Source organism: Corvus hawaiiensis, chromosome 8 (genome assembly GCF_020740725.1).
Source record: "Corvus hawaiiensis isolate bCorHaw1 chromosome 8, bCorHaw1.pri.cur, whole genome shotgun sequence".
In the NCBI taxonomy this organism is placed as follows: domain Eukaryota; kingdom Metazoa; phylum Chordata; class Aves; order Passeriformes; family Corvidae; genus Corvus; species Corvus hawaiiensis.
Window position 1 is genome coordinate 5,418,979 of NC_063220.1, and position 18,517 is coordinate 5,437,495.

At 40.4% G+C, this 18,517-nt stretch overlaps 1 protein-coding gene across 2 annotated transcripts in view; it reads right to left on the reverse strand.

Moving 5' to 3' along the window:
- Positions 1–10,531: 10,531 nt before the first annotated feature.
- Positions 10,532–18,517, reverse strand: part of PLPP4 (phospholipid phosphatase 4) — a 49,192-nt gene continuing 41,206 nt past the window's right edge. Inside the window, exons 6-8 of one of the 2 annotated variants that reach the window (XM_048311018.1) lie at positions 17,686–17,856; positions 13,312–13,500; positions 10,532–11,981 (exon numbers count right to left, since the gene is read on the reverse strand). In XM_048311018.1, coding sequence (XP_048166975.1) covers positions 11,971–11,981; positions 13,312–13,500; positions 17,686–17,856 — 371 coding nt within the window. In that variant the 3' untranslated portion in view covers positions 10,532–11,970. Of the gene's footprint in view, positions 13,501–17,685; positions 17,857–18,517 lie in introns of both variants that reach the window. The other variant, XM_048311019.1, reaches the window with a different exon arrangement.

The following is an 18,517-nucleotide window of genomic DNA, read 5'->3' on the forward strand; positions in this document are numbered from 1 at the left end:
TATTTAGAATGTTAATTCTTCAGTGCTTTTGGTAGATCTCACTTGGGAACTCATAAATCCAAAGCCAAAAGCCACTTAATTTCTTTTTTCTGACTAAATTACTACATAAGACACATGCCTGTTTTCTTAGGTACATTACCAGGTTAAAATTGATGAATTATAGTGTAAAAGACCCACAAAAAAACCCCCACTCTTTCCTAGTAGATAAAAATAGGTAGGAAAAAGCACAAAAATTCTTCCTGATAGCTTTTGTAATAGATATCTGGAAAATTAAACAGGTATTTATCAGTCATTAAAAAAATATCTGCGTGGTGAGAAATCCAATGTCTAAAACCTAAAGTTAGAGGTGGCCTCCTAGCTGAAAGTTTAATCTTCAACTTATATAGATTAATGAATTTTAAACATGAAAATATATAATTTTTTCTAGCCTGATTTCCCATCAATTTGAGATTTAATTAGAGCATATATTTGAGAAAGACAGACATGAGGTATAGTCTTCAAATAGTGATGATATTAGTACTCATAATAATAATTAACAGTGAGAAAACATTAGGAATACATCTCTTCACCTTATTTCCAGTTCAGTTATTTGGGTCAGACTTTCTACCAGCATTTCCTGGTCCAAGCTTGATTTTTGCTTTAGAGATGCTCCACCTTCAGTGTAATATCAGATTGTAGGACCTTCAGCCAGGTCCTACATATTAAGGGTTAAATATTCAGGGTTAAATATTAACCCTGAACACCTTTTTTAAGTTTTTAATTTTTGTTTTTAAGCCTGTGGCCAGGTAGGTGTCTCTCTCCCAGCACTGAGGGAAGTGTCAGCGTGTGGTATGCCAAACGTGTACTACCCCTGGCAGGAAAGATTTTTGAAAGATTTTCCTGCCAGCACAGAACTGAGCTGAGCTGCTGTTAAAGCTGCTCTGGAATGCAAGAGCTGCCCTGTTACAGTGATTGCTCTGCCACTGGTCATTAAAATTCATCAGTAAATATAAATGTCGGCTACTTAGCCAACTTTCCAAGTAATTGATGCATAGACTTTCTTGGGTGTTTCCAGACTCACCGCTCTGGGGACTTAATTTTAAGGATATAATCTATGCTGGATAATTCATGACAAATTAATGTAGAGGAAATAAAAGCTGATTGTACATGAACTGTTGGTAAAAACTCCAGAGGTACAGAAGGACCACTCAGGAAGCCAAAATTTACAGCTCCTGCCAAAACCCATCTGGTGGTATTTGCTGCCCAGGAGGCAGAGTCCCCTCAAGCACAGATGTTTGTGCCCAGTCTGCCCCAGGGGGGTCCAGGCAGTGCTGCTCCTCAGCTCTGTGTTCCTCAGGCTCTTCACTTTTGCAAACCCTTCCTTCTCCAGAGACACAGGAATGATCTATCTTCATTCAGGCTTTCACTGAGTAGAACTTATATAAGCAGGCTACAAAACATGCTGCCATGAAAATGTTTGTCTTCGAGCAATTAATGTTGTTTTTATGAAGTAACATCCCCTGTTCTGATGGTCGTGTGCAAAGTACTGATTTCACCTGCAAGGGTTGACTGGAAAAATGGAATGTAGTTGGTTCTATAAAACTTAATGTACTAGATAAAAATAAATTAGAGATGCCTCTTTTCTAGTGCAGAGGTACTCAGACAGGTAGTTCCATTCTGCACTGCCTTGGTTCCTGGTACTGTATTTTATTTTTTCTTTATTTCAGGCTTTGCCAGGTATTTTACAGGTTCAGGGTCAGATCTCTTGCTGCAGTCACATTGTATAACACTATTGTATTTTACACATTGCTCTGATTTTAATTTTGGCCAGCAGCCAGAGCGACAAAAAGAAGTCAGCTTAACCATATCCTAAATGGCCTGGAGCTGGGAGCCAGGGAGTCATTACACTACATCCATCCAGTGAGGGAGAGACAGATTCATTTGCAAATGAGCAACCCAAATTCAGACTGCATGGTTTGAGGGATGGAAAAAGTTTGCAGGATAATTTATTAGCGTCATTGTCTGCAGGTTTCCAGATGTTCTTGTCCTGGAGCATACACAGAGGAGAAGATCCCAAATACATCAATAAAATAGTTTAGAAATGTTTTTCTGCTAGGAGGCATGAAGCTGGAAAAATTAAAGGTGTTCTTCCAGAAGAGGTTTAAATTAATGAACAACTTCAGCTCAAGGTCAGAGGCAGGGAAAAATGTCACCACAGTCCTTCCTACTTGTATCAAGGTGGAGTAGGTCTCACTCCTGCATGTAGGGAAATTATGGAGGCTTTCCCATGGGGTGGGGGATACTTCCCTGAGTGCCCAGACAGTATCCCAGGGAGCACACCTGATTCTCAGCCACACACACCATGTGGATAACACGTTGTCTCACAGGCTTCCAGTCACAGCAGGAGTTTGTTTAATAATGCTGTGGCTAATCCCACTGTCCCTGTGGTCCCCCAGCCATGCCATGAACAGGCATTCCATGGAAACCCACCCAGGGGATGCCACCCCAGCTGAGACACTGGCAATCGCTTTTATGGGTGGTTGATGCTCACAATATTTCATCTTTGTACACAAAGCCACATTTCTAGGTATTTAAAAGGTAATCTGCAGTGCTAGATGTAACAATTTAATTCAGCCTTACATTTAAAACCCTGCCTGTGGAACAGAAAAACCCAAGCAAGTGGCCTCTGGAGTTCATTGTGATGTCCTGGCAAATCATTATCCTTCATTCACAGGGAATGAATTTCCTGACTTGCTAAATTGTGAAACAATTAGTCAACATTAATTTGGACCAGATGAAATGCAGTAGGTCATTAGTGGTTGCTGACACTGTGGAGGAAGTGATTCCAGTTATTTCCTGCTCAAGTCCAAGCTCCCAAGAAGGAGCATCTCTTTTCTAGTCCCAGGCTCAAGGTTTATAGTGCAGGGATTAGATCTTTTCCACACTCCAAGGCTTCCCTCATTCAAATAGAAATGAAATTCTGTATCCACAATGAATTCCCTATGCCCTGTCAGGTGAATGGTATTTATTTCCATCTGTTTCAGTGTGCCCTTGCACAGGGTATAAAACTGTCCTTCATCGAGGAACCCTCACCCCAGCCCTTGCCCAGCTCAAGTTTTGGAAAATAGAAACTTTTGCCTTGAAAGACTGCAAAGATTGCCTGAATCCCCCTTTTTCTACTTTGCAATGAAGATCAGGCAATCAAAATGAAGGCAGTCAGTGCCTGCACAAAAGCAAAATGCACAGCTCAAAGCATCTCAGTCAGCTGCTGGCTCTGTTCCTCCAGCTCAGTCCTCTGCTGTGATCCCATGCCAGTAAAATGAGGAGTGACCCTGAGGCCAGGCACACTCAGGGAACAGGAGGTTCACAGCACACAGTCATCTGACAATGAAAAACCCTCAGGTGTCCAATAAAATAATAAGAGGGAGAAAAAAAACTCAAACTCACAGCCCATGAGTGAAACAATCCACAAACAAAGCAGGGAGAATCCCCATGGTTCATGTCCAGATTCTAACCAAGATTTTCACTTAACACAAAATGTAAGGAGGAGGAAAGAATAATAACTATGATCAATAATTAACCTACTTGATTTTAACTACCTGAACGAAAACTTTTTTAGTACCTACCATTTAATAAAAATATGAATATTTCTAATTAGAACTAAGCATTAATGCTTAATGGTTTCAAATATTCCAGGCATACTGACCATATAAATATAGAGCTCATAGAAGCTTCACAGCTTTCCAAGGCTTCACGATATCTTGAGTTGTTCTGGTGGCATAAAAACATCCTAAAGTTTATCACCCTTCATATTCATTTGCCCTGTTCCAGCACTTACTAGCTTGACTTCCAAAAAAGATGCACCAAAAGGCATTTGGAAGGGGCGCTTCAATCACCTTCTCCCATACTGGAGCCAAAGCTGGATTTTGGAGAACAGCTACAAAATTGAAAGGTGGGTGAGTTATTCTGGGACTTAATAGCTGTCGATGCCAGCAGGAACAAATTCACTCTGAAGCTCCAGGAAAAGGGAGCAGAACTATTTATCCTTTAAAAACCTGATCAGGTGTTTAGTGTGGGAAGAGTTATGCATGAGCCAACCCTATGAAAGGGGCTCCAGCAGGAAACACCAGAAACTGAAGCCGCACCTGTGGAAGGGAGAAGAGTCAGAGCAGTGCTATTCCAGGTTTTCCCTGTAGGGAAAGGGTTCTGTAATGCTCAGTGCAAATAAATTCTCTCTAAGCTGATGACTTTCATGCAAATATTGTGTGAAATACTGCCACACATCAAGCATGACATGAATACTTTTCTTAGAGCGCCCCATGTGAGGGAGGAAGACATTTTCACTGGACTCATTTAAACAAATGATTGAACAAACCAAAAACCAGCTCCTGCCTGTTGGAGTTTAGTGCCAGAAGAATGAAAGGAAAGATGAGAGCTACTTTTGTTCCTCAAGCCCTTTCATGTCCTTTGGATGGTATCAGAAATTAATTAAAATCAGAAAAAATAATCCTCATAGGTAGTAAGAGGTGATTCAAGCCATGTTCAACCCAGATGAATGTCCATTCCCCACCTGCACTTACTGTGTAGCAGCAAAGAGTGAAAGCCTGTATCAGACCTTGAGTATCAGTTTGAATAATTAAGATTTGGTGAAATGGAACAATTTGACTGACCCACTTTTGGACTTCATGCAGTTTCATCTCCCTTAAGGAACTACTTTGTGTTGATGATGACATTTTCAGGAGCTCTATCATGCCTGCCAGCTCACCTTCGCCCAGACAAATTCACAGACAATAATGCACAGTATTAATGCCAGGGTCCCCCAGCTTGATTCAGCCTCCACTGATTTCAACAGCAATCAAAGGAAGTTCTTTTTCCTAATCACCACGTTAATTGTAGTACAAACTTTCCATTATCAGGTTTGTAGGCAGATATCTGTGTTTATTCTAATCAGGGATTCACTTGCAGCTAGAGTTTACAACTTCTAGAGTAGTCCAAGTTCAGAGTTGTCTTTTGGCTGTAAAAAAGCCCAAAGCCCTTAAACATCATTTAAGGGCCTGGTGTTGAGTGAAACCTGGCTCAGACCTCACTTACATGAGCCAGTTCAGCCTTGTCTGGATAGAGCCTTAACTGCTCAGCTGTGTGCCCTGCGCTACTGAAAGCAAAAAAGAAATCATTTAACTGAGACGGTGAGAGCCACTGCTTTGCAGGAGAATCTCAAATAATCACCTTGGGGGATCACTGCTTAATAACAGAGAGCAATCACTGCACACTACAAATACTGAGAGACCATTAAAAAAAGCCTCACACCTAAAAGCTCAGCTTCTAGACTTTTTTCCTGTGTCATAGCCCTAGCTCAAGAAAGTTGCTGGGGGCATTAGTGCAAGGGTTTAGAAATGACCCAAAACATAAACACACAATTTATCCTGAAGAAAAGCACGGCATTTTTCCTGAAAGCACATCCCTGGACCATAAAATATGAGTTGAGATGCTACACTGAGGGCAGGGATAGAAGAGAAAAGTGTCTGTGAATCTTTCTCTACTTCCCTGAACACTGTGTGATTAGCTGCCCCCTTTGAACCTAACCTTTATTTCTTTAACGACCCCAGAGAGTCAATTATACCTCTTGCCTCCCTTTGAAAATATGTGAAAATTCACCAGGATGGGGAACTGACAGAAAAGCCTTTAGTCTACATCAGCTGACAACAAGATGTATTTTTGTCCCACTCTCTCTCAGCAAAGCCATTGAAATTCATGTCACAGGATTGTTTTGGATCCTATTGCACCTGTTGGTTCTGGTGTTTAAACAAATTCTTCACGATGCTGATGTACCTGGGTGAATATCACCAAAGACAGTGCAGAGGAAAGCAAACTCACAGCCCCCAACACATGGATTTGCTTCCCCAGGTTTGGAGGGGGTTGCAGATCATGTAAAATTCTGAACAGAATTATTAATTATAGCACTGGCTCTGGCTATTTAGTGCATTATCACAACCTAACGAGGCACTCCTTCCATTATTTACCTTGTAAGCACCTTTCTTCATAGCTGCATTTACTGCTTTATAAATGCTTCTTATTGCATAGCCATTACCAGTGCCATTAAACTCATTTAACCATGCTCTCACAACTGTAGCTTTACAGAAAGATTGCAGTAGAAGTAGTGTAACTTTTCCTCTTTATTTTTGCAAGGACAACATTATGGCAGAACATGAATTTACTTGCAGAACAGTTCTCCATAACCCCTGAGAAATGACTGTAAGTATTAAATAGATACACATTCAAAAAACCAGATGGCTTCTTCAGTATAATCCCTCCATAAAGGTAAGGATGGGAGAGATTAATGGTATTGATTGGTTATAAGCCAGCACACCTTGAGTTAAAGGCTACCCTTCATTTAGTGGCAGATAGGAGAACACAAACACTGGTTTGAAGAGAAAAACAAAGCTGATAAAGTTTCTTAGGTGATAATTCTGCTTCACCCTGCTGCAGAAGCCTTCCACAAAGGACCATAAAGAAACAAGGTCAATATTTCTGCTCCCCCCTTTATCCTTAGCACATAAGCTGCTCCACACTTTCTCTGCATTAAACCATGCAGTGCTTAAACTTCACAAATTCCCAGCTGGAATGCACTCGCAGCTGATTTATTTCCATTTACTTTGGGAAATCCCAAATACAGTAGAGGCTGTTCTCATTGCTTCATGGAAAATGTAAATCCACTTACTGATAATGAATTCCTGTAGCACTCTTCCTGCACCAGCCACCAGATCTCTGTGCCTCCCCTGCCAGCTCTTACTCAAAATATTGATGGAGGAGCTGGGTTTTTCTGTGACAATCCTTGTACCACATTAGCCTGAGCTGAATACTTAGATCAGCTGTGCTCATCCCTTTTGGGGTCAGTAGCACAGGAGTTTGGGGTCAGTAGCACAGGAGTTTTCTTTCAGTATTTAAGAAGAGAAGACTCCAGCTGATGCTGAAAATAAACTGGTCAAAAATTAAAATGAAACTATTTCCCATCAGGATAATTCACAGAAACAGAGGAGTTGCACTGAAATTCCAGGGGAGGTTATAGAGCCCAGGATGGAATTAGGAATGGAGCAAACTAGGAAGGAACAATTCACCTACTCAAGGATAACCCTGTTACTCTGGGCATCTCTTGACATGAGAAGGTTGGAAGCCTCAAAAGAGCAAGGGTGGAAATCATTCTCCCACAGGTTGGTGGAAGTCTTTAGGCACTGAGATGTAATGAGAGATTATGTTTTTTCCATTAACCTATTTGTAAAATTATGCATTTTGTTAACACATGAAATTAAAAATATTTCCCAACCCTTATGAGATGGAATTTCTGTTTCCCAGACAAGCCTCAGGAATATGATTTCTGTCTGTTTGCTTCGTGCAATGACTTGTTTGAAGAAGCCAGCTCCAGCCTTTTCCACGCTCACTGATATAGAGGATGTTTAAGGTGCATTATATTTCTCGAACAATGCTGCAGATATGAGTTCCATCACATTCACTCCCTAGACAAGTTTACACCTCTTAGATTAGAGTGACATTGTGACATTGCTTTAATGTTCTTTCCCCCTTCCTTTTTTTTCAGTGTTATATTGCTTTCAGCAAGAACCCACATCTGAAACTTTCATTGTGGCTTCAATCCGTTGGACTGGAAATGAAGATGAAATGGGTTTTTGTGTACACAAACACTCTGTAATGCTGATAAGGGGCGATGTGAACAGAATACAGACCAATACAACAGAATTGTGTATTCAGCCTGACTGGTAAAGGAGATATTTTCTCAACAGCCTTTTAAGCAGCAATAAATGATTTGTAAATATCACTCTCAACAGAGTGGGAACTCCTTTCTCCTAATAACCCAGACACACACAAAAATATTAATAAAAAGGAGATTTTTGGCAATAATCTGACTCTTGGGAGCCTTCAGAGTCACCTACCCTCTGTGTCCAGCAAGGAGCACTGGGCAAGCCAGTTGGGACTAATAAATCAAACTTTCCCTTGCTTAGATCTCTTCCAACAATTATGTGATGGGCTTGGATCTTAATTAGCAGATCTTCTCTCTTAATCTGAATGGTGTCAGGTCACTTTGAGAGTGATGCTACTTAGAGTGTTTTGAATTGTTGTTTCCAAAGCAGGTGTGTGACACTGCACTCACCAGACCCCCACAGCATCTCCCAAAGCAGGTGTGAGTTTCCTCAACCTATAACCTGAGAAATGGGAAAAACAGAAATCTGCTTTTGCTCCAGCTGTGAACCAGGGGGAGAATTCACTTGAATTTGAGAGTGGAAGTGCATTTGGAAACTTCCCTTTACTTACTACCCTTTCTCACTGCAGTGCTAGGAATTGTAAGAGCCTAAAAATTCTTAAAAATGCACTTTGGCTTAAGAGGGAGAAGTTCTGTGTATTAGACAATGGCAACGCGAGTCCTGTTGGAGCTTGTCTGGATTCAGTCAGGCAATTCTGCAATGACATCTGGTCCTTTTTAGAGCTGCATTCTGTGTTGTGGGTGAATGTTGCTTACACAGAAGTGCATTAATTAGACTTGCAAAGTCTAATTAAGATGAAACAGAGGGAGACAGACACCATCCAGGAGAAGGTGTGTGCATGTCACCATCAATTCTCTTCTCTTCCTCATCACCAGGAGAGAGGCTGCTCTGGAGATGGAAAGAACCAAGGACCAAAGGAGCTCTGAGAACACAGTGGTGGGTGTGAGTGTAATTAAAAGACACAATTACATCTGTGAACAAGAGGCCAAATAATCACAAGCCGTAGAGAACCACTGGAATAAAAACCAGAGCCTCCTTGTGCCCAGCCCCATCTACTCCTAGAAATAAACTTGTTTCAGACCATGTTAAAATCTAGTAGCTTGACAGAATAATGCATGGCTGCCATAAAGCTGCCAGTGAAATTAAGAGCTTTTTTGGCAAACTAACAAAGAGACTTAGTCCAAAGGTTTAAGGTTTATGGAGCTGCTTCAATGGTGTTTCATGCTTGACTTTGTGCAGTCCTCCTGAACTGGCTGAATGCATCCCTGCGTTGTTTTTATCAAGTCAAAGCACAGAGACTTTTCTATTTCACGCCCCATTCATACCTTGCTACACAGACTACATAATGTGGGTTATCCCAAATGCCTCTTGCTTTTCCCTTGGGAAAGTTTTTTTTTAGAAAATAATAATGGGCAGATCTTCAATTCTGTAACTTCAGCATACAACTGTTGCAGCTCAGATGTCTTATTATAGTTATCTGGGTTCAAACAAGGTCCAAAGTTGGCCTGAACAGTCTGAATGCTGATTTTTTTGGTTATTTCTGCAAGTTTAAGCAAAAATCCTGTAGCATCTGCAAAAAGAATCTCAGTTCAATTCAGCGCATCAGGACTTACCCGCTCAGTCTTGTCATTTTAATTTTATACATGTTGAGCAAATTTTAATTTAATGGCAAAATGATAATGATTTTCCTCTGTTCAGAGCAAGTTCCTGAGCAGGGAGTAATTTGCACACCTGTAGAACAGGAGTTCTCTAAATAATAAACTTAATTAAACTGGGTGCATCCTAGTGGAAACTTCTAATTTAGTTTCAGCCTCTTAGGACAGCAATGTAGGCATTATGTTTATCAGGTGAGTATGGAGTGTACTCTTAGATATCAGATGAGACTCTATATCTTGTAAAGATGGGTAAGAGTTATAAGAAATATGTTTTCAGATAATGCTTGTGGGTGCTACTCCTGACTGTCCAACAACATGATCCTGCTTAGTAATTTTAAGAAAAATTAAAAATTTAAGACTGTGAGCAAAACCCGTGTGAAGACTTTATTCCACCTGTGAAATGTGTGATGTGCTCGGTGATCCAGAGCAGTTCTCCCAAAGTCATTAGAATTTTAGTACCATAAAACAAAAGTGCAGCTTTTTCAATAGTGTTGGGGCTTTTTCTGCCCCCAATCCATAGCAAAGTATTTTTTGCCATGGATAGAAAGAAGGAAAATGAAGTTCTCTTTTCACATTCAATAGAAATAATTTGTTCTATGCACAGGGAAAATAAAATAGAGGGCCAAAATAGAAAAAGCAACAAAATCTGAATGAATCAGCATAAACTCTCTGTTCCTAACCCAATGCCTGAGATTTGCATTCACCATGGGGACGTTTTACTGGTTCCCAGTCTCATGGTTTCAGGATATCCCTGCATTGTTTGATTTGATATTGTTCTCCTGTTCTAGTCTAACCACTTTTGTTATTAAATACAGCACTTCCAGTGTTATTTGAGATATGGAATGGGACCAGGAAAGGGACCCAGTTTAGCTGGGTAACAATTACAAAATTTCAGCCTTTTAGACTTAGACTGTACCTTTTCCTGGAGGAAAGCCAAAGAGCATTTTTTTAGTTAAAGGAGGGAGACTGTTCCATTTTAATGGCATCAGTAATGACTGTTTATCAGTAACACAGTTGCTTCAGGGCTTTTTAATTTTTTTGTGTGTGATGCTCTACGTGGTTTATTAATGAGAATAACTTGCTAAATTACATCCTTCCCAAAAAAAAAATGATAACACGCAGATGTACAAACCCACATTCATGTGTTGTTTTATTGGTGCATTACAACATTACATTTCCTTCACATTGAGAAAGCATGAGATTAAAGTACATTGATCCACAAAAATGCCTTCCCTACACTGGCTTCGCACTGGCGATTTCGGCACCTACAGATCCCTCCACAAGTCTCATTCCATTAAGTCTTTCGTAATTTTACTTACATTTTAACCAAACCCTTTACATTGTCTGCTTTATGACTTTCCATTTAATTATTCCCATTAAAATGTGTTATTCCTTACTGCTTTTCCAAGCTCACCAGTTACTCTCACGGTTTCAGTTTTTATGCTGTATTATGCTTCATGTTCCAATCCTTTAACGGCCACTACTCTCTTGAGGGCTGTATGAGCTTTCCCTATCCCAAAGAAGACAGCTTGTTTGTATCAAAAGCCATTAAAATACTGGGAATGTGTACAGCACAGTTAGGAGGCCCCACTCAATTTTGAGAATAAGCCAGATCTATATAAAAACATGCAAAATGCTCTATGCATCAGTATTAAACTCCTAATTTTGATTGAAGTTTTGGGGTTTTTTTTAACATTTGCACATAACCTGGAAGACTAGGGTTCCTGCTGAAAGAAAGAGCTAATGGCTAAGCCTTATCCTGACTCTAGGGCTTTCAGTAATCCTCCCACATGAAGTAATAGAAAACTATATTTGTTACAGAATTCTGTAGGATGGTTTAAAAACTTTGTAGGAGGATTAAACCTCCATTAAACTCTGTGGATTTCTAGAATAAGATCTCAATCACACCAGAGGACTGTTCTGTCAAATCCAGTGCAAATGCCAAATAATTTTGCTTTGCTGATGCTGGTATTGGGAATTACTGTATATTCACCAGGAAAACCACAGCTAAGTTCAACTGCCTCTGTTGCAGAGCTCAGAATTCTGTAACTGCCAGTGAAACATCTTCTCTGACACAGCTAAACTGGTACCAGCTTTACAAGGCCTGATTTCTACAGAACCTCTGGGGCTCACGCCTGTTACATTCTGTTCCTTGATCTCATTTCCTATTTATAGACATTTTCAAATACCATATAAGTTTATACACAGCAAAGTTGCATCGTCTCGTACACAGTTATTAGGTTTATTTTTAATGGGATCCTAATTTACTTGCTTTTTATAAAAATTCAAGTGTTGCCAATCAGGAAGCAGCTCTTCTCAAAAAAAATCTACAAAGCTTAGCTTTGAGGAAAGTAAATGACAAGCCTTACATAAAGACATTGAGCTGTTTGAATCACAAAATGTCTACAAGGCCAATGCATATTCCAACAGGAACACAGAAATTATAATCATGGCAGCAGTCTCCTCCAGTCTGAAGCACCGTAATTGTCGTCGTTGATCAACGTTATCTTGATTGCTCCAAGAAATGTTCAACTGCCAGGGTGTGGAATATTTTGCCTGAATTTTCACAGGAAACCTAAGGAGAAAAAACCTGGAATCTGACATTCTGCCATCCAAAGGTACATCATTTCACAGGAATGGGATGTATACTGCATAGTGCATACATAACAAACAGAATTCTACTGATAATAGATTAACTAAGGTCACACCTATTAATCTTCTCCATACCAACAGTGGTTTGATTCAGGTGAGTTCCAATTCAGGTACCAAGCCAATCTTGGCAAACACCATGGCCAAGAGCATGGTGAGCTGAAAATGTGGGATGGGATTAGTGGAAAACTGTCTCCAGCCTTCCTCTGGATAGGTTACAGTGCTGGAAACCACCACAAGCATTCGTAGTTGTGCCCAAAGTCACAAATGAGAACATTTGCATTTCCTTAGATCACCAATGCTGCAGTGAGTCACTACACAAGAATGAACACGGCACACCGAGATCCACAGAAAACTTTGTGTTTCTTTATCCTCCCAGTTTTAGGGGTTTTAAACATTTGTTTGAAAGACTTCAGCTTGCTAAATGCAATGGCTGTTCTTTTCTTTCGATTTGTGTTGATGGTAAATGCTGCAAGAGCTCTCAAAAATTGCTGATGATGTAATATCAAGTTTCTAATCCATCCTGTGAACATAACATGTTATTCTAAGTTGACAATTTTAACAGCATGGAATTTCTTGAATGTGAGAATCATCCTGTGGAACTACTAATGCACGAGGCTTGGCTCTTACAAGCACTTCACCATCCACACCTTTCACCTCCTTAGTCATTCGTAGCTCAGAATGATCTTGGCAAAACTTGACAATTAATGCAAAGTTCCACCAGACTGTGGAGATTTTTGTTAATGTCAGAATGCAGCAAGATAAATATAAGGATGACGCCCTAAATTATCAAGTTACAGATGTTGAACACCTGATGAAAAGTGCTCTGTGTACTCACTACCCATCAAAATCAATGAGTGCTGAAGATGACCAGAACTTTGCAGAAGATACGCAGTACTTCAGAAAATCTGTTTCCAGATCTATTATATCCTCAACCACATCTCAAAATTACTCTCTTAACCATTCTCCACATGGGACTGTTTTTAATAATGTTCTTTCCCCTTCCCTCAAGTAGTTCTACCTGTTTGCAGTAGACTGAAAACAGATAATTCAGCAAGTCAATACGAACTGAAAATTTAACTTTAGAAGTATGATGGTATAATGGCATTAAAAATAAAATATTTAACTTCCCTTTATAAAAAGGAAAGAAACAAAAGAAAAAATGTACAGTAAGGACCACCATTAAGAGACCAGTTTGGAGGAAATGTCAGAAGACTAAAAGTTCATTCTGCACATTTCTCAAAGTCATACGGGACCTTCAGTTATTCCCTCCAGAGGCAGCCCAGTAGCATTGTCTGCTGTAGGTCTCTCTTCTTTCTTCACTGAGTTCTGATCCAGCAGGCTGACGTAAGATTTGTGACAGGCTGTATTGCCCAAAGGAGGGTAGTGCTGTCTGTAGCAAATATAAGCAAAAATGAGGCCAATGATCCCTCCAACGAAAGCATCTGGAGGAAAAGAGCAACAAAACCAGAAGCATGTTAGCAGGGAAAGGGCAGCCAGTAGTGACAACTGCAAATGAAAGACATTTGGTTGACGTGAAAGTGTTTCACACAGGAAGCGTGAATTTTGAATTTTCCTAAAGAATGTGGAGCCAAATACCACAATCACAGGGGGTACACAAAATCAGTCCTTTGTTGGGGACATCTCCAGCATTTTGAACACCCAAAATTTAGATGGTTGGCTATGTTTTAGGAGATGAACACTGGGAATAGAATGGCCTCCATGGGGTATCAAACACTCCTGATGTTCCAGATCACAGCTGACCATGGGTAGGCAACCCTTGGATCTTCTCCCACTTACAAGAGCAGACTGACAAGAACAATTTCAAGCTGGATGAATTCTTACCAAAACCACCTGAAAGGTCGAAGACAAAGCATGTCTGTTAACTGATTTAACACCTTTTGAGTATCTTTCTTTGATGTCTTTTACTATCCCATACTCCTACCAGAAAATAAAGTAAAATAAAATAAGGCTATTGGATGAGATAGTTGCACTCTCACATGGGCGATTTTAAGTTTTCTATAGAATACTGAGAGGATTCCTTCTATTTCTAGTTCTGCCTCCTCCTAAAATACTCACCTGATCTTGTATTTCATTTACGATCAACAAGAGAAAAATTTCACTGAAAATGCACACTCTTTGAAAGCCTCAGATTTAGATGAAGAATAATGAAGTGAGGCAAAAGGCACTGGTTAAAGTATGACCTGACAACACATTTTATTTTAACGAGGCTTACTCAGCACCATATCACCCGTGTATACCAGTGTTTCCATTCTTTCAATTACTGAGAAACCACAGTGTAATAAAAATGGTGAATCATTGAGTTTACTGGCAAAGAAGGGTAAATCAATACAAATTAATTTTGTCCAAAGTCCTTAAATACAGATTAAATGCCTTACTTGGCCAGTTTGATATATATTAGAACAAAGGGGCTGTGGTTCAATTTTCAGTGGGTAATAGATGGTTTGTAATCATCAGAGGAGTGAGAGTCCTTTCATCAGGAATGGCTAGGGCAAGAAAACCTGAAAAAATTAATACTGAGGTTATAAATTTAAGAAATGTGATTATAAGCCACAGTTGAGGAACAGGACTAGATGAAATTACCTAGGAGATGTCTTCTAATCCTATATTCTCTTCCTCCACACGAAAGAACATAATGAGTCTATCACAAATTAATGTAACAGAGGCTCAAACAAGAATCTAAAAGGTGATTGTGTGCAGACAGTATTTGCAAGCAGACAGAAGCTTATTCTACCCACACTGGAAGCTGACTGATTTCATCAGCCTGTGCCTATCAGACTATAATGGTATTAAAGGTACTGAGGACAAGAATTTCACTGTACAGCATCAATCAACTTGTAAAAAACTTAGTTATTGTGACAAGATTAATTTTCTATAATCCTGTGCTGGGTGCAATTCTCAGATTACCCTACTTTAACTGTGGTTGACTGAATATTGTCCCAGCTGCTTCTTTATTTTGCTTAACAATCAGGTCAAGCCTATAATTACTGTTTTTAATTATGGAGAAACACCAGATTTTTGCCAGACTTTTATAAGTTCCCTGGTATTTTAAGATTTGCTGAGAACTTGCCCAGATAATTTTTTTCAAAACCTTTACACAAATTATGCAACTCTGGGCCTCAGCTTGGGCACCACAGTAGCAGAAATTCCCTACATGATTTATGCCAAAGATTTCTAACTTACTGACCTTAACTGGGGGTAATAAGCAAAAACTCAGGTAGCTATTTTAACTCCTGTTATTGAAAAAAGCAATTCTGTCTTATGTTTGATATCATGGTAGAAATAACTTTCCTCTTTTTTTTTTTATTTTTTTCCTTTGTCCATAAAGGAAAAAGAATGTTCTTTCAGCCTCAGTACTTAACTTTACTTTTTTCCATACAAAATTTTCCCTTATTCCATGAGTAAATTAACATTTTCAGAATTATAGGACTACACAGGGACATAGGAACTTAAAAGCAGTTGATATATTTAGGATTCACAGTGAAATATCCTAATATTCACCAATACCAATACTAAGGCCTTGAATATTACTCTCTGCAGCCAAATTGAAGGGAGCTCATAAAGTTCTCACAATATTAATGTTCTGAGCACACTCAATGGATTTTTAATATAGGGGTACTCCACTCCATCTTTCACCAGCACTATGCTGAGTCTTGGACTCAAAACTGATGGTCCTTTTTCATTTCCCACAGCATAGTTAAAGCTCCATCACAAAGCCACCATAAATAATTTACCACAATTAGCTGACTCTGCTGAGCATGAAAGCCAAGGCCTGAGGTTCTGTGCTGTGTACGGAGTGAACAAGTCTCTCCCTTGGGAGCACAGTTCTTTCAGGGGAAAGCAGAGGTCACCTGCAGGATAACATCTGCCAGCACTGTTCTTGGGAAGAGATAAATTTGCAGCTCCATCTCCTTAAAATTCAAAGGCAGAATAGGAGCAGCTGTGATGAACCGAGTCACAACCCCTTGGGTGCAGTTTTCCTCCACCAAGTATAAAACACCCCATCATAACCTGCCTCATAACACACGTTTCAGTCCATAAATAATTCCTACTCCTGGCAGGAGATAGTACACACTGTAAACACGTGTTCCAAACTTGAGAGTAAACCGCTACTCTCCACATTTTTTTCAGACTCCTCCTTTTCTCTTTAACAGAGAGCTCAAGCCAGCCAAGTGTCAAGTGTTTTCTCTCCCTCCTGCCAGCCTGGTGAGGCAGCACCTTGTGCTCAGCAGTTTCATGCTGGAGGCTCTCTCCAACTCCAGTGCCACTGAGAAAAGGAGAGTAATGAGTCCTGAAACAAGACAAGGCTCTGCTGGAAACCAGGAGACTCCTTAGAGAACATGTCAAGGCTAATGGCTGGTGATTAAGCAGCTGCAGGAGAACAGCAGGAGCACAAGAGAGAAAGAGAAAGCGTAGCTGAGCCAGGCTCTGGTGTGCTGGCTGCTGGGTGAGAGGGGGATGCAGCCACGCAGCACTTGCTTGAAACTACGTAAAGGAACCAACAGAATGCTGTGACTTTGTACTGGGACTCGGGGCCAGGTTTTGGTAGCAGAGGGAGCTGCAGGGGTGGCTTCTGTGAGAATCTCCAGAAGCTTCTCCATGTCCAACAGAGCCAACCCCAGCCAGCTTCAGGATGGACCTGTCGCTGGCCAAGGCTGAGCCCAGCAGGGATGTGGGAGCACATCTTGGATAACAGATTTAAAAAATGGGGAAAAAAATCTGGACAACTGCAATGGCAGCTGGAGAGAGGAGTGAGAGTATGTGAGAGAAACAGTCCTGCTGATGACATGCACGTCAGTGAGGAAGGAGGGGAGGAGGTGCTCCAGGCACTGTGACAACAGCTGCTGAGTTATCTTTCCCTCAACTCGTCTCGACTCATGAACCTTTCACTGCATTTTCTCTCACCCATCCAGCTGAGGAGGGGAGTGACAGACCTGGTGTCCAGCCAGGGTCAACCCAGCACAGTGCTGGAAAACAGGAAGCAGCAGGTAACCAGAATGAACCAGGTAACTGAAAGGAGCAGAGAGGACCTTGAGGAGAGCTCAATTTGCAAAGGCAGCAGTGCTGTACCAGCAATGCCACAGAAAGCCAAGATGACCTACATAACAGCATCAGAAATTCTGTGCATGGTATTTCTTATAGGAATGTAGGCTGGTTTACTTAGCAGAAGACAAGAGTAAAGCAAGGAAGCTACAAAGGTGGTCAAGAGGGTCAAGAAATGGTAAAAGAAATGATTGATGGCAGGGTTTTCTGAACTGTAACTCAGTAATATGAGTGTGTAATTAATAAATAGCACAGCCTTCTACAGCAGTTACGTCTCACACCTGAATTTTAAAGCACTCTGAGACAACAGTGACAGATGCAGCTGATTTGATGGGTGTTGCACTCCAAAAGTGCCTGCTGTGAGGCAGGAGGATGCTGTGGCAGAGACCTGAAGCTCTGAAGGTCAGTGCTAGCTATTTCAACCTTGCATCAATCCAGGAGCAAAGAAAATCTATAGCACACCATTGTGTTGTAACTCACATGATGTAAAAAAAAAAAAGTCAAAGAAATAAATGGCTAAATAAGAAAAAAAAAAAGTAGGAAAGAAGGGTACCTCCATGTCTCACCTTGCCAGTGATGTTTGTAGTCACACATCCGAGACAGGGCGATCATCATGGCACAGTAGAGTGGCAGAATTGCTGCACAGAGCCTCCAGCTCTTCCCACGGCCATTCTCCGTGAAGCAATGCAGCTTCCCAGCCAGGTAGAAGGTGGTGAAGCCCAGGCCTGAAAATGCAACTGATAAAGAAAAACACATCACTACAGTAAATTGTCATTAGCACTGGTTTGGTTGGTTGGGTGGGTGGGTTTTTTTTTAATTAAAGCAGTCATGATCTTACAAACTTTAAGAAATCAGATTTTTGGGGAGGTCAATGGGAAAAGACATTCTCTTCCACAAGATCCATGACATATATATATATTCTCCATAGCAGGGGTGTTACCTATGGAGCAATGCAAGCAACCAGGCAAGGGAGAAGCAAACTGATTTTTTTTTAATATATGTACTCAGTTTGCACATAATTTGACATGTCTGCAAACACTGTGTTGCCTCTAGACATTCACCTATCCCATGAAAATTTAATTGGTTTTTCCTTCAGCAATTTACCTTTTTCCTCTAGGGGAGACATCAGACACTCAAACACTAAATTAAGCATTTAAGCAAATTTTTAACTTGAGTCACAAAAGCTTTTTTGTGCTGCAACCTTCAACATATCTTTCCTATTCTAAAAAGTTAAGGTTCAAAGCAGAAAAGGATTCAGACAGTTTGCACTGTAATTGAATTACATTTAAATGAGATTTTTAGGTTCCATAACCCAGTTTCAATAGCACATGCATAACTGGCAGTGATGACAGAGCTCAGGCACCAAGTTTATGCACTGAACTTCTTTTCTGTTGTAGC